The 17,041-nt window shown below is 28.5% G+C and overlaps 1 protein-coding gene across 3 annotated transcripts in view; it reads right to left on the bottom strand.

Moving 5' to 3' along the window:
• LOC126846776 (uncharacterized) overlaps positions 1-17,041 on the bottom strand; it is a 67,919-nt gene that overhangs the window by 11,018 nt on the left and 39,860 nt on the right. For all 3 annotated transcript variants that reach the window (XM_050586564.1, XM_050586563.1, XM_050586566.1), the window contains 3 exons: positions 10,694-10,781; positions 7,342-7,427; positions 149-256 (listed from right to left, as the gene is read on the bottom strand). In XM_050586564.1, coding sequence (XP_050442521.1) covers positions 149-256; positions 7,342-7,427; positions 10,694-10,781 — 282 coding nt within the window. The remainder of the gene's footprint in view (positions 1-148; positions 257-7,341; positions 7,428-10,693; positions 10,782-17,041) is intronic.

The following is a 17,041-nucleotide window of genomic DNA, read 5'->3' as shown; positions in this document are numbered from 1 at the left end:
AAATTTAACCAACAGATGCTAGAGTAGCATCTCTTGGTTAAATAAAGCATTTAACTTTTAGCAAGACAGCTGTATTGTTGTTCTACATTTAACTCTGTAATAGTATAAATAATGCGCAATGCCGTTGGCATAATGAAGATAAACTCACTTTGTTTACATGGTCTCTGAGTACGTTTGAGTAAACAACGGCCACCGCTTCGAGTGCCATGAAAGTGATAAGACCAACGATCCAAGGTACAATCAGAGTCACTCGTTCCTGGAATACAATAATGAAGTTTGTACATTAAAACATTTGATGGACAAAAATACAAAACGTAGACAGTTCATAGTATTTTAAATTTGTTTCTTCTACAAAGAACATTTTTCTGTAAAACTACAAATTGATCTTAGTAAATCTAACACAAAATTGACGAAAGTGTAAAACTCTGTTTTAAGTTTTTTTCTTAAATACTTGTTATGTTGTATGGATTTATTATCGACCATATTAAATTATAAATCATTATATACTATACGTGTTATGTCCATGTAATAGTCAACGAATTATATATTGTGTTCAAAGTATCCATTGTCATTTTTCTAAAAGCATAAGCAATAACAAGAATGCCGAGTTTTTATCAATAATGCAGTGCTCTAAGCTAAGGACAATCACTTTGAAATGTACAACACGTCTTATTTTTTCTCCACTTTGATGCTATTAATAATATAGTAGTTAACCGTTGGCTGGATAAATCTAGGGGCTTCAATATATCGACTGTAAGGTTTTTAAGATCCTTATCGAAATTTATAATCGTGCAACTTATTATTACTAAATTTATTTATTGTTAAAATAATGTAATACAAAACAATTTTATTTTAACATAAATAGCTTCATATAATTAACACTCGAAACAAAGTGTTTGTAAGGTCGTTTAAACTTTACTCCTTAAATAAAAAAAATAGTACATATAGGATTAAAATAATATGTTTTTCTTAATAGTACTTGTTGAACGGAATATATTATGTACACATATATAGGGTGATTCATTATGACAAGACACTTACTTTCTCTTTAAAATAATCGCAATTTTTCTTTTGGAAGACACTTTAGTTTACGTTATTTTATATTGGATAATATTAAACTTTTATTTTTATTTCCATTTTTCCAGAGATCTATCGACTTTTATAACTCAAATGGTAACGTATAAATTTAATTACACTTTTAAAATAAGAATAACTTGCTGAATTTTTCCACTGGTCGTTAACCAGTTTTGGGTAATTTCTTTGAAAGTGAATAATGTTAAAAATTTAGGATTGGCGGTAAAATGCGATAGAGTAATGATCGCAGATAAAAATAATACCACACTCACAACCCTACCCTCCCAGCCTATATTTTAACCTTAATAACTATAAAAGTAACTATCCAAAACTGGCAATCGACCTGTTAAAATTATCAGCATTTGTATTAAATTTATAAGTGAATAAAACATTACCATTTTAGTTTCAAAAGTTTATAGAGTTCTGAAAAATACCATAAAAGGTAAATATTTAATAACTGTATGTATTATATATACTTCTGTATACAGATCTAAATGGTGGTATGTATTTGTTATAATAAGGTTTGTTTTGTAAAAACAAAAACAATGACAATTAAGACAAAAATTATGACTAATTTTGAAGTTACTACTATTATTACTCTGTAATCATAGACTTGTAAAGTAATCCTTCTACATTTAGATTGATATAACAATCTAATACATTTTGTCTCGTTAACTATAAAGACATTTGAATTATTTTTGAATACTTTTGTGTTAATGCGTGAAGTTAGATTAGAAGGGGTTCGAATATAGCTTTGAACGTTAAATGTAGAAATGTAATCATACTAGGTAACACGAAAATCAGTCATAACGGTACATTGCATTTAAATAATTGATGATGATAACATTAGAGAGTAGGATTCTAGTTACTGCCGAAAATTCGATTTTCATAATTATTATCATATAATCAAGTATCCCATTATTAAGTCAGTCCCAAACGTATCGTTGGATTGACTCCGATAGCTTGCGTAAGGTTGGCTTACACGAATGGACGACTCGGAAACGTCTTTTCACGAGGGTTTCTCTAAAAGTCATTATTAAAATATCACACCATTATACGGGTATGTATTCTATGGCCGTGCTTAAACTAGTAAAACAAAACCTATTAATGCATTAATTTATTATCAAGTAGGTCGTAAGTCTATATAAGTTGTAGTAGAGTATTTGTTACTTCTGACCAACGACTAAAAACATAAAGACTCGCCATGCACAATTTATGTATAATTGTTGTGATCGCAGGAACAACATATTTTATTTGTTGATAATTCTGCAGTTGCGTGATGAGTTTAATAATATAATTACAAAACGTTTTTATAAATTAATGTCAATAAACTATTATGGCATGTGTTGACATTTTTGGATAGATATTTGACCAATTTTATTTTATTTCACGTAAGCTGAAACTTGGAAATGTGTAAAATTACTGAACTCCAGAGAAAATATACTAATGGTATTTGAATTTTAATAGAAATATTAAAATTTCAGCTCCGAGTCAAAACTCCCCAAAGAGATTAGGGTACACCTTTTTCACTTAAGCTACATCCAAAGAACCTTTCTAAGTTCCAACGCACTTTCAACTGTGGATCGATTTATTCAGTGACACACTTACTGAGCATTTACATTTATTTTAAAGCAAATGGTAAAAAACATAACCTAAAATACGCAATAGTTGGAAGTAATTATTAATTTTGTATGTGTTCAAAATGTCCTCGATTATTAGCTATACAAATTACCAAGTTGAATATTTTTGCCCCCATGTAAACTATACAAAATCCATAATTTCGATATAAATGTTTAAAATATTTATTTCAGTTTTTTCGAGTAGATCGGTTAATGTAATAATTTGTATTTATCCTTTTACTTTAAAAATACAGAGATTTAAAAAAAAAATGTTTAACATGTTGTTCCTGCGTTATCGTATATTTAATATATAATGACACAAGAAATGGGCAAAATAATGGAAACATTAATTATTTAACAAAAAAGTAATAATTTTAAGTTAGATTTGAGTTATTATATACATGCAGTAAGTTAACATCAATTAATAAGTATTTTCATTACATTTAATAGTACTAAGAAGCAATAGATAAACTAAGATGATTTTACACATAATCCTTAGACTTGTCACTCCGAAGTGACATTATCCATCAAGTCTAATGGAAAATTAGCGTATACCATTTAATGTATTTCGTTTTCCAGTCATGATCAATAAGTTCGATTATGCTAAAGACGAATCTTAGAAGTTTGGCAGGGAGTTTTGTAGCTATTTTGTTAGATCTGGCGCAGAGAAAGTCAAGTTGATCTTAATAGTACGTTCTAAGCTGTTCAGAATCAGCAATCATAAGTGTTAGAAAGCGTAGGCTTTGTATAATAATTGTATTTATCCATGTTAGCAGTAGAATTAAAATATTTATATCAAAATTGTCGATTAGACATTACTATGTCTATATATAGGGAAGGGTGGCAATAAAGAAAAAGGGACAAAGTAGGAACTAACATATCGTGTCATAGTTCATGATTAATGAAACGTTATAGACCACTGCTATTATTTTACCCGTTCTCATCATAGTATTTGTCACTGTTTTGCTTAAAACTTTGTTGACGAGAGAACAATATTGTATAGATCATTGTTATCTAAGTTTCCTCGGCCGTCACATGTTTATAGTCCGTACCTTCCTACTAGGCTATATTATTATCTAGACGTTGAGTTATTATTACAGTGTAAATGACGTCTCGTTGTAACAAATCAAAACTGAAAAGTAAGTTGGTCAATAAATCATATTGTATTGTAATATATTTATTTATAACGTACTGAACGTGCAATTTTATCATTCTCTCAGTGTTGTTAGTCTTAAATAAAGTTGTTCATACTATTTTATTCTTACCGTGTAATGAACCATATTTATTACGGAGTTTGGTATATCAAATTTAAAATTTAAGTGTATATTTTATTAGTACAATTTCCTAACCCCTACGCAGTGTGCTTCTTACTCGGCCAACGATGGTTTTAGAATAAAAATACTTATTATGAAATTAAAAGAAAACACAATGAAGATAATTTCCGGTTTCCTATCAATATGAATCTTTTACTCATATTTTAGTTAGTTTTTTAACGTAAAAAAAACACTTTTTTGATCTTTGAGCTATTACTTTTGTTTGCGTATTATTTTCTATCCGTATTACATCGTTGTATTTAAATTTCGGTTTATAATAGGTGTTTTTTCTTTAAACCGGCATGAATTTTGTAAAACGTATTCTGCGTAGGTAGTCATGTCTTTACGCTAGAAAATTGGGAATATATCAAGTCATGAAGGAATTTATTTGCACTTTTATATAAAACACCGTAGTTGAAATTGTTTATACAAATCAATTATTTAATACACAAATGTGTTATATATATATATTAAGTATCTTGTAAAAATTAATATTTTTTAAACTCAATATTTCTAAAAAATGTTGTTTAAAATACTATCTTTGTTCGAACAATAGAATGCCTTTTTTGGTTCATATTAAACAAAATTGTAGTTGACCCAGATGAATGTTTGCATGTCAACCATTGACCAGAGCATATCGTTATCGAAAATGTTTGTTTCAATTTTTTTTTTGTGTATTTATTTGTATATTTATATATTACAAAATTACTTTATGTACGTTATTTTTATTTATACAAAATGTTTTAACATTGTAATGTTTTACATAGAAATAAAAATAAATGCTTTTTTGAATACGCCTACCATTGATAACTTGATAGCTGGGCTTGATAACTGAGTAAAGTTTTCTTATTTAAAAAAAGTAAGCATTGTGTTTTAATAAAAAATCGCCCAAGCAATATTTTCATGCGTCACGCCATAGGCGTGTCGAGACTCTGACATAGAGTACAATGATTAATTGTGTTAAATCTAACCAAAGAGAAACTATCGACTATTAAATTATTTCATTTGTATAATACATTTTACAAAAAAAAAAAATGTTTTTTAATTTTTTTAAACTTTTGTCAAGGACGTCCATCTGTAAAAGTCCAAGGCTGGAACATGTTTTTTGTTTAGATGAAGAGATAACAAAAAAAAAATAGCATTATCTATTAGCAGAAAGTATTTTAGTATTTTTTGATGTATTTATTCTGTGAAGAAGTATAGATAATTCTGTTTTTTATTTTTTTTTTTAATAAGTTTTAAGCTGATTTTATTTACAAGTATATGTAATATATAATGAATATAATCTAAATTGAAATATTGGGTTTTTTATTATGCAACCACAGTACGCACAGAATTTGTAAACTTTTTAATATTTTGTCTTCTAAACAAATAAAAAATAAATATCTTGATCCTTGTTTATACTAGGATACTTAACTCTTCAATAAAGTTATATAAGAATATAATATGTAAGTTTATATGATTTTATTTCATTTTTACTCGGGTCCTAAGTTATAGTCACTTTTTTTATTAATTTCTAAGTAAATTTGGGGTTAGTTTCTTTAGAGGAACATTTATTTTTATAAAATTAAGTTTTTGCATACCGTAAAATGTTTGTAAAATTGTTTCTATGTTTGACGTGAAAAGATAAGAACGCTTTATTATTAGGATGCTTTTTAACTTTTATGGCCAAATCTTGTTTTATTCGAGATGCGCATAATAGAACTGCTGTCATCCATTCTTCCAATCGCTTAAATTTAGAACAGACTGGTTTTTTGGTAGTTTCTGAATTAATTGTGTATTATACTTAATTTTAAAACGTATCGCGACATTTTATTTAGAATAATTTTCTGAGAATTTTTACTGGTCGACAACCAATTTTTGTAAAGTTACTTTTAAAGTAATTTAAGTCTTATGTTTAGGACGGGAGGTGGAGTGCAGTATAAAGTGATGCGCTCAGATGAAAATAACTTTACTGCACTCCACCTCCTGTCTTAAATTTTAACCTTTAATAACTTTAAAAGTAATTATCCAAAGTTGGTGGTCGACCAGTCAAAATTCTCAGCAAATATTTCTTAAGAAAATTACTATCTTGAATAATAATAAAAAATTAATCTAAAAAAATAATACAGTAAAGAGCAATAAAAAACGAGATGTTTATAGCGCAAAAAAAAAATAGTTATTTAATTTGTCCTATTTTTCTGTATACATTTCTTAGAACTCAGAACTTAATTTACATACGACCTTCATATAATTAAATGACTAATTAATTGACTATAAATTTCGCTTTGAAATATTTTATTTTTAACGGGTATTGATGAGATCGTGGTAATATTTGTTTGAATGATACCGGTTTCTATATTATTTTTCACAAGTTATTATCAATGCATGAATGATTTCGATTGTATACTAAACGCATATTCAACAGAAGTGGATTCCCCCAATGTCTTTGAAATTTCCTTTATCATTTTGCCACAATTTTTGTTTTCACCTTCGGGAACACCAATCATTTCAATTAATTAATTTATTCTTTTATTAACTACCATTATATCGTTTTCCAACAAAGTTATTATTTTGTTAATACCTTATTGCATTCTTCCCTGATCTGTTAAACCGATCTTATTAAATATCGAAGTTGCACTCGAAGTCACTAATAGTGAATAACTACTAGTAAGTTTACGGGTAATGAACCCATGTTAATTACAATGAAAAATATTTGGTTTTAACTATTTCTGTAAGTTATAATTATTTACGTGACTCCTTCTAAAACGCATTAGGAATATCGAATTCATATGTCTTTTGTTCATAGTTGTTTATTAATTTTCATCACTTTTTTTTCACACATGTAAGGGTTTAGGTACTTTCTTAATTTTACCCTCAATTTGTCACGACTGTCCCATCTCGGTCCCTACTTTATCATCATTTACAACATTCACCAATTTGTCTTGTTTGTTCTAGCTCACCCACTCTTTAAATTGACTATTCTTACTTTTTTTACATAATAATTATATTGATGTCTAACATCCTGTTCCAACAATAAGATATTCATACATATTCTTTAAATTGTACAATATACTGTCATCAGAATATATTAGTGGTTTACATACAACTTTCAATGAGGTAACCATTATCTCTAAACTAAAATAGATAGCGGTTACTCAGTTGTCTCTTAGATTTTGTTTTGAAAAATTGTAAAACAGAAGAAGAGATGAGTTTTAAAGTTATACGAATATGCAACGATTGCAAAATAATTTATATGTACAATGTTTGCTATTACCCATTGATAGTGGTTAATCATACAATATATTATTGTATCACACGTCATATGACTTATTATATTTATGAGTAATACTTACTTTAACGATCCCAAGAAGAAGTACGACACTTGCAGCAAAGTTGAACAAATTAGTTCCAATTACGGCTGAATATGCAATTTGAACACCTGTGAGCAAAATAATTATATTTTTAGAGTAATGTGCATACCGCAAATAACAGTAGTAACATATTTTATTTAAAGTATTTTTAAACTTATTATAAAGTAGGTTTATTTAAATATGTGAATTTACATATTGCAGCGAACCCTGTATTCACGGTTACCCCTTAACAGAAGACAGACTCATTTTAACTTCCACCAGGCGTGTGCTAACAACGGTTAAATTAACCTATGTATAAAATATACTAACAAGTAACAATTTGAAAATTACTGCAAGTATTAGGGATTCTGAATAATTTGGATACGCTATGATTTTCTGGCGGGCTGTGAGTATGATTTTATTTGAAAATAGGACTATGCAAGAGTTCTACGTCACTAAAAATAAACATTATTAATTACATGTGTACTTTGATTTTATTAACGCCAAAATGATTTAAATTAAGTATTTACTTTCAGTCCCTATAATTTAAAAAAATATTATAAGAAAAATACAAATGAAATAAACGGAAAATCTGCGTTTTAAAAAATTATAATAATAAACAAATGTCTCTTAGGTTAAGTACAGCTTTCGGGAGTACTACATGAATAACATTGTATAAACTATATGAAACGAATGTTTTTTTTAAAAATACTATATCATTTAATATTTTATAATAATATATATATATAGAATTGACACGTTCTCATAATAGGAAATGTTAATGTTTATAATGGGTTTGCCAAATAATCTAATCATATTAATTTATAATTTTCTATATGTATGTATTCGACTAATCGTGATAAGATTTATGTGCTGAAACATCATTTGTAGTATCCAACAGTCCTAAATCCCGTGAAATTAGTAGGGCGTATTGATTGATGAGTACGGTGTGCCTCGAATTATACAAGCAGGAAACCACTGTACAAATTTATTACGGTTAATACATATGGATGTGCAGTTTGGTATTTGTAATATGAACCATGTTTAAGTCTGACGGAATTATAAAATATATATTATGTGTAAGATTTGTGTCACAACTACAAGACTGCTAATTGTATAGTATGTCATGATTTACTTTACACATTTTATAGTACACGAGTAGGCATCTAATTAAAATAAATGTATATATATATATGGAATGATTCTTTTTTTAACTGACGTAGTTAAGAGCGCGATTTTGTGGATATTTGGAAATGTATTCAAATTTTCTGATTCGAGTTACCTTCTTTAATTACTATTGTATTATACTTGTAATACAGTTAATAGCTTGAGTCAAAAAAATAAAAATACCATTAAAATCGAACATGTACGACTGACATCAGTAAAATTATTGTATTTTAGCAATACATTAAAAAAAAAAAAAAATACATTTTATAGTGGTAGATGATTAGATTAATTATGAAATTGACAATAATATATGACATGCGCTTGTCGTGTAACTTTTTGAAATTAAAGTTTGTCGAAGACGGTAGATCTTTATAAATTATTGTACTGCCCTCCTAAGCAAAAATGCCGTAATTAAAAAAAAAATGTTTTTTGTTAAAAAACCGATTAAACCAAGTAAGAAACCATTTTACTTTGTTTAAACGGGTTTTCAAAAAAAAATTTTTTTTCGAGTTACGGCTTTTTTGTTTAGGAGGGCAGTGTACAGGAAACCCTTTTGGGGCTATTAAGAGACTCGGTATAGTTGTATTAATATTAATATGAGTTATAAATATTATTTTAAGAGTTTTATAATTACCGTGCCCGCAATATGAATCTGACCAGTTTTAGTTATTTTGAGTTGAGTGAAATGTGATGAGAATAAAAAAAAAACGGGTTGTCAAGTTTTGTAAAATCACACAATATAATATAGTAGCAAATAAAACCAATAATTATCTTTGTTGGTTGTTACACCGTCGATGTATCCGGATGAATACATTTTGGTAACAAATCTAAGGACGTCTACCCCGTGTTCCTTCGAGACAACATCACAATCAATAATATATATTATACCCCATTCATCCGTCTTCGTATTTCCCGTCTCATAAACACCGATAGACAATGGGTGATGTTACACACAAATGCGGTTATGTTGATTAATCGAATCGAATAATTATTACTGGTATACTAATTGAGTGTTCGACCGCTCTATCAGGAATATTTAAACAATATGTGTTGTGAGTAAATCGGTATATCGTATGGTAACTACAGTGTATATATGTATGTAATATTTATAATAAATATAAATATATTATATTATTTATGTGTGTATAATCGAAAACTCACTATCATTATTCATATCCGTATCCATATTGAAACAAAAAAATATAATTCATACATGTAAAAATTAATAAAACTACGGTGGAATAAATTAACTTTTAACAACGTATTTTCAAGCCCAGGCCCGACCACGTGATTAATTGTTAAGGATGAAAATAGTTTGCGTTTCCCAGGTGTTAAGTGTGTAAGACTCATTTTTAAAACATATTATAGCAGATAGCAAAAAAGTTTATTTATGATGTTACATTTGTACTCGTCGATAAGGATTTGTTTGTTATTCTAAGTTTTACACTTAGGGTTACCCATACTTATAGTTTCAATTTCCTGATTAAATTTTACTCTAGATTTTCTACCGATTTTTGCAACATGTGTTTATACTTAATGCACAACGAACTGTATTATATCTTAAACACATCATGTCGACTAATTAGTCAAATAACGTTAAACAGTTTGTGTATGTAACACTCATTGTCGATGATTGAATTGAAGAAAGATATGCAATATCAATAGATCAAATAAATGACCTTATTGATTTAATAGAATAAAATGTATTCAAGACTGAATAATTACCTTTTTAAACAAGACGAATTTTATATTATGTTCTACAAGCTCATTTTTGTTTAATTCCAGAATTACCCTTGAAAAGTTTTAATTATAATGTAGTGGTATAAAGAGGTAAAATGACTAAAAGTTACTTCATTTCAATCATGTCAAAAAGTTGTACCTAACTTTGTTGTTGACGTTAAGGGAATTAAAGGCGGACAGGTTTTAAGGAGTTTTATATAGGTAATATTTAAGAAAATAGGGGTTTTAATAAATTTCGACCATGTTAATTTATTTAGAGTTTAATTTGTATAAGCTTAAAAGTATTTTTTTTTAACTTGTACGATTTTTTCAATGAATAAACACCATGTTGGTGATATTTTAACCCAACAAGCTAGACAAAAGCTATGTATAATGTATGTTATTGTCATTTTGTACTAACTATAAAATAATATAGTAGGTATATTAATACATTCATAGTAATAATTACCATAAAATACATCTTGAAGTTGAGCTGCGTTTTTCAGATTTGTGCTTATCATCCAACTGTATATTAGCACCACCAAAACAGAAATATTCTGGAACACACACAAACAATAAAATAACTAAATATTTATGAAAAACGATATATCTTATATTACAACAAAAATATACACGCATGTATAATACTGTAATTAATGTTCAGTAATGTATTATTATTATTTATTATAGTAATTGAATAGTAATGTTATGAAAATGTCATCTGATGGAATAAAATATAAAACCAGATAAATATAAAATATCTTTTTAATAAGTGATTTGCAATAACAATGGCCTAATAGAACATCATTCATCGGGGTGAAATCATACTTTTTTTAAACGTATTGCTTTTTCATTCATCTTGTTTTACAATCATCTTTAGTTGTTACGCTTATTGGCATTGATTTGCAACAAAAGAATTGATAATCTAGTGATTTTAATTTTTTTCCGGGTAAAAAAATCTAACTACATTTTTTAACTATTAAACGTAGACATGCTGTATTTTACTATCACTCAATAAAATTGATCTATTATAATATATTATAGACCTATGTTTTTAACGATAATACGACACTATTTTCTCAGGTAGTATAGGTTGTTATAGTCAGTAAAGGTAGTATATTATATTTTGACTAAAATATAATATAACTTCTTTATAGTTTACACGGAAGCAAATTTCTGAATTAATTTATATTTAATGAATATGTTGTGTATTTGTTAATGGAAAAATTAACACACAACTTATATAAGTTTTCTCGAAAGTTTCCCTAGTGTCTGCTTTGTCCGTGGGTCATTTTCCGTACAACATAAAAGGGTCACTTCTGCTTTAATCTAAATGGCTTGTCCGCTTTTCCTGCTGTCTTTTACAGGTGTAGACAAAGAAAATATTATGGTTTATAATGAGTAATAAATATTACGGATCCCACCTTTATGCTCCAAAAATAATAATTTATGTTAAGCATAGAATTATTTTATCTGACATATTATTCAATTTAATTTCAACATTACAGGAACAAAAGATAAATAAACTTTTTTATCTATAAATAATGTTTTTTAGAATATATATATATATATATATGTTGGTCTTGAAAATGAGTATTTTTGTTTGTTAAATGGATATCTTGTGTAGGTACTCAAGTACATATACACAACATGAATGTTTTATTTAAGGGTTGAAGTGGTTCTATTCTTTTATCAGAGAAACTTCGAAACTACCGGATTTCCCGATTTAATTTGACACGGGACAACAGCACGGACGTGACTTGAACAAAGTTATTTACATCTATAATATATTAACCTAAGAGTTTTTTATCAGAATTTTTTAAAAATGTTATTTATTATTGATGATATAAATGTATAAAAATCAAAATAAATTACTGCACTGTGTCTAAAAAAAAAGCCTGATTGTATGCTTCAATTAATTATAAATGGATTTTTAAAAAAAATGTCTTAATGAATTTCAAATCAGTTTTGATTGATTAATGTCGACTACTAAGAGTAATAAGATGTAAAAGTAGCCAACATATTTGACGGATCGCGTTGTTATGTTGTCCCAGCCTTAGCGGGTTAGTCATCTAGTCCTCGGATTCTTATTAGTAGTGATTGATACGATAGAATAATGCATCGCATTGAATTTCGTCGACATTTTATGGTTTTATTCTATAATATTCTATTGATGTCAACCATAAGTAGTCGTGTGATTTATGGACAAGTACGCACTCACCGGGGCCGATATTATATTGTAGCTTAATCCAATTAAAATTAATAACGATATTACACGAGGTTGGTATTTTAATGAAAGAAAACATAAATTAAAATGGAAATCATAAATAATGTAAATTTATGCATATCGCTGCTGATCCCTAGGTATCCGCGTCGTTGTATTTTATTATTAATTCGGCCAACTGTTTGGTTCGATTGGTTGTAGTCTTATAATGCGTCATAAAATAAAAAACGCACTACAATAAATTACAATATTATTACAGTAATGTCCACGTTTAGGCGATAAACGTTTTCAATCGTATACCAGTGATGTACTACACTCAAATAAACGTTTCGTTTAAATCCAAAGGATGAACAAATATTTTGTTGAAAAATACGTTCTGAATCACAAATGATTTTTGATTGTTCCTTCGCCGTGTAGTTGTTTTCAATCTCTGCCATGGACGGTGCATAATATTATATGATTGACGAGTCGTTGGAGCTACAACCGGATTAGGGGAGTCACGGGTTTGTTTTCGCATCCCCTGTATCTTGTCCGCCATAATTCGGTTAAGACCCTCGTCAGGGATAACCGCCAACTGTACGGCAATACATGTATATAAATTGTTGAAATTGTATGATTGGTTGGTAATCATAACACATGGCACATATATATATATATATATATAATTCATAACCTCAACAAGAAATTATGGAGTTCTTGCACAACATAAAATGTAATATTATGGTAAATATTTTATCGTAATGCGCATGCGCAGCACTCGGTATCGGATAACGGTTAGTGTTTATAAAAAGCGTGAGGTTTACCGTCATGATAGAGTACTAACATTAAATATAAACTGTTTACGTTCTGATACTTGATAAGATTAGTACATATGTGTAGCTGTACTTTATGTATGAATACATTGGCATACATTAGAAGGAGATCCGTCCCAGATGAATCCCTGATGTACATCACTGTATAAATAATAGCATAGTACTCAATAAAATCTGGAAAAGTTAAATTTCAATTAAAAGTAACAGAATAAAAAACAAAATATCTTTATAGAATAGCTTTTTTTAGACAAAGGGTGTTTTTAGAAGATACCAATACGAATAAATAAAATAAGAAGATAGAGAATGTTAAAATTAATTTTGTTTCGTGCTACTTTAAACATTTAAATGTTTGAAATTAATTATATTCAACATTTACACTAGTGAAATAATTTGCATCTAATTTGAAAACAACTACTAAATGTTAATAGATTTTTAAAAAAATGTTTATATTAGGTATAGGGAAACTGGAGCTATTTACTTATTTATAATATTTCTTATGTAAGAGTATTATTTATGTTGAAACTTCTTAAACTGAGGCCTGAAAGCCCGGAGAGGTAATTAAACCTGAAAGTGACATGAATGCACACGCTGGCATTGGCAGTGTATTGGCCGCTTTGCTTTTAATCAAAAGTTTTACAATCATAACAAACATCGGCTGGTCAAGACCAACCACTGCGAACGACTGCCAACACAAAGCTACTAGCATTACAAAATACATAACGCCTTTATGTTCCCTGAGCGCTACTACCTTTTTAGACTAATGGACCCAAGCTAACAGCTTTTTACACGACGTTTGTGTGTATGGTTTGACCCTTTTGACTTAATGGCCCATTTATTATAATTTATAACAATAATTTGTTGTAGCTTGTAAAATCTAACTTTCGCCGACGGTAATAATTTATACATAATTTTATATGAATGAAAATCAACCAATGAACATAATTTACAGCAAACGAAAAAAGTTTTTTAAAAAGGAGTTGGTAGAAAGGCGTTTGGTTTTCTTAGAAAATGTTAAATTTTTTTGTCGGTTATTAAGTCATTCTCTTTTTTAGTATATTTTTTTAGTAATTTACTACTTAATCTGGCGAAGAATGTTTAGCAGCAAGTGACAAGAATGGTAAATAGGGAACTGTATAACGTCTAAAACTATTTCAAGTAGGTTAGCTTATCAAGTATAGACTGCAGTTTATAAATACATCTGATAGTTTTGTTGCTAGCAAATCAGCTTTATATTTATCAGTGGTAGAAAGAGAACCATCATATCTTGACTTGTAAATAAATACATTTGGAAATAACAAATATACTTTTATATTTACTTTTAATTTTTCATGAATTAAATAGATTATGTTACGTGGGTAATACGTACTTTAAATGTTTTTTAAAAGTAATTCGTTATTTGTTAAAAATAGTCGGCGTTGTATATTGTAGTGATTTCAATTTGTATTTTTAAGTTTTTAAATACTTATATATATATACGTTTATATATAAAGTTATACAAATATTTTTTTTATAATTTTTATAATTAAAAAACCTCGACCAAATCGATAACTTCTTTGAATTAGCAAACGTTACATTTTGTTGACTTTGAAAATGTCATTTTTCGTGAGCTTTGAACAAATGGACTGTTTTTAGCTGTTTATCGATGTCAGTACTTGAAAAGTTAAAGGATCCACGAAAAAAATAACATACGTTACTTTAAAAAAAATGTTCGAGAAAATCATTTAGAACAAATTAAAAGAATAAAATATATTATATTTTGTTAAATATTGTTATTTATTATTTTTAAATGCGAAAAACATTTCATCAAGTTTTTATTTTATACCTTTAATTTATTAGTACATAAAATATTCGAATTCAATTCTGCAAAGTAAAATATTATATTTTAGTCGATGACTTGTGAACGACATGTATGAGATATAAGTTGTTGTATCTTATGTAACATAATAAATGAAACGGTTTATAATGACCGGAGGCTAACAAAATTATAATAATAATATACGCCTTATTTCACGGGTAAAGAATGAAAAAAAAAAAAAGAATTCGTGCATATTTCACTATGTCAGAATGAGTAATTGTTACGGTCCATGTTATATTATACATAAATCTTGGCAAAAATTACAATATTTCGATCATTTACCTGATAAAATGTTCACAATCGCCATACATTTAAAATGAAATATGAGCATTTTTTAATGGGAAAAATTTGTCAAATCCGTCAGTATTTAAAAATAATACACTAATCTAGTGAAAAAAATACAATATATTATTTACACTCGCAGAGAAAAACGTCGTACTTTTTACTTTGGCTATTACTTAATATTTTGTGTTGTTTGGCTAAAATTTAAAGGAAATAAAATTTGTCGCACTTTATAATCACTAAGTACTAGATAGTCTCCCACTTCGTGACTTTTCTCCGTTCAGTAATTTTTGTTCTTTAGTCAATATTATCCTGTTTGAGTTACGCCCATAACTTATGTTGTAGTAAGGGCTGTAAAAATGTAACGAGCGAAAAATACATTTAGTTATTACTTATTGTACTATTATAATATCATATTTATCAAACAAGCTTTGTGTTGAATATAAACGACCTAATATAGAATAACGTCTATTTAAATGGACGGAGAATACACTGGGCGAACAGTATAATAATAAATTGTAATTTTTAGTAAAAAAAAAAAAGAAAAAAGAATAGTTTCTTGGTATCTACTACGTTAGTAGTTTACAAGGCAAATAGAATTGTATTGTAATAGAAATTATTGGTTATGTTCATTTCAAATAAGTTTGGGTATAAAATGTCCGTGTGACGGTGCCAGTAAAACTCATTTAGATGCGTAAACCGTATTGTAGATACATGCAAATTCCTTTTAGCCGGCTTTTATTTAAAGCGTTAAATTATTCATTGGGCCATCTACGGAAAGTGGCAAACGGTAAGCGTGAGATAGCCGAGTACGTAAACACACCGAGGCTGGTATATGTATAACGTGGAGTGTATATTATTATCCCGAATAAAATGTGCGTTTGGAAACTTACAGTTAAACGAATCCGTCACACTAAAGTAGGAGAATTGCCTATCCAAAGCGCCGTCATTAAACAACGTCTTGCTTGATTCACACGTTCTAATAATAATAACGGAAATAACTAAGCCGTAAGTGTTGCCCAGCGTCGCGGTGTACAAAATCCGGGAAAAATAGCATCGTGACATTTCCATGGACGAGAAAATCGTCCAGGATTTTACACTTAGTTTTTCTTTTACCAACTGAAATTTTGGACATAATCGCATACGCGTTTTACGCATCAAGAAAACCGTCAGTCGTGTACTTCGGTTGTATAACAGGTATCCGAGTCGTCGGTCCGTTAGAATATTTCCCGCAAATCAATTACCGTACTACTTGCACCACGAGATGTTTGGGTAAACATAATATGTTTTGTGCAAACACGTGTGCGTTATTATTATTAAATTTGATTATAACGTGGTACACCAACCACCACCACCACCACCGCGGTGTGCGTTTTTATCAGTTTTCCCCACTTATTCTAATTCCCGGCATTCGATTACAACTTGATTTGCGCGGTGGTATACATCATTCAAGTATACACAGCGTTGTTCACGAAATTCATAAGAACATATTTTGTGTACATATATATCTTTTGTTGATATTACGTGGGTTTCTGTATACGATTTAATATATAGCGTTAGCTGGTTGTGTACACTTACTCGTTTTCCAAACATGATCGATACATTATAAAGTATATTATTATGTGGGTTCATCCGTGTGTTCAA

The sequence above is a fragment of the Adelges cooleyi genome, unplaced genomic scaffold, assembly GCF_023614345.1.
Source record: "Adelges cooleyi isolate 19-005CV unplaced genomic scaffold, UGA_ACOO_1.1 ACOO_flye_CR_arks_rails_tigmint_CR_PRNA_9, whole genome shotgun sequence".
Classification (NCBI taxonomy): Eukaryota; Metazoa; Arthropoda; class Insecta; order Hemiptera; family Adelgidae; genus Adelges; species Adelges cooleyi.
Note: the sequence above shows the minus strand (reverse complement) of the source record. Positions and strands in the feature narration are given on the sequence as shown.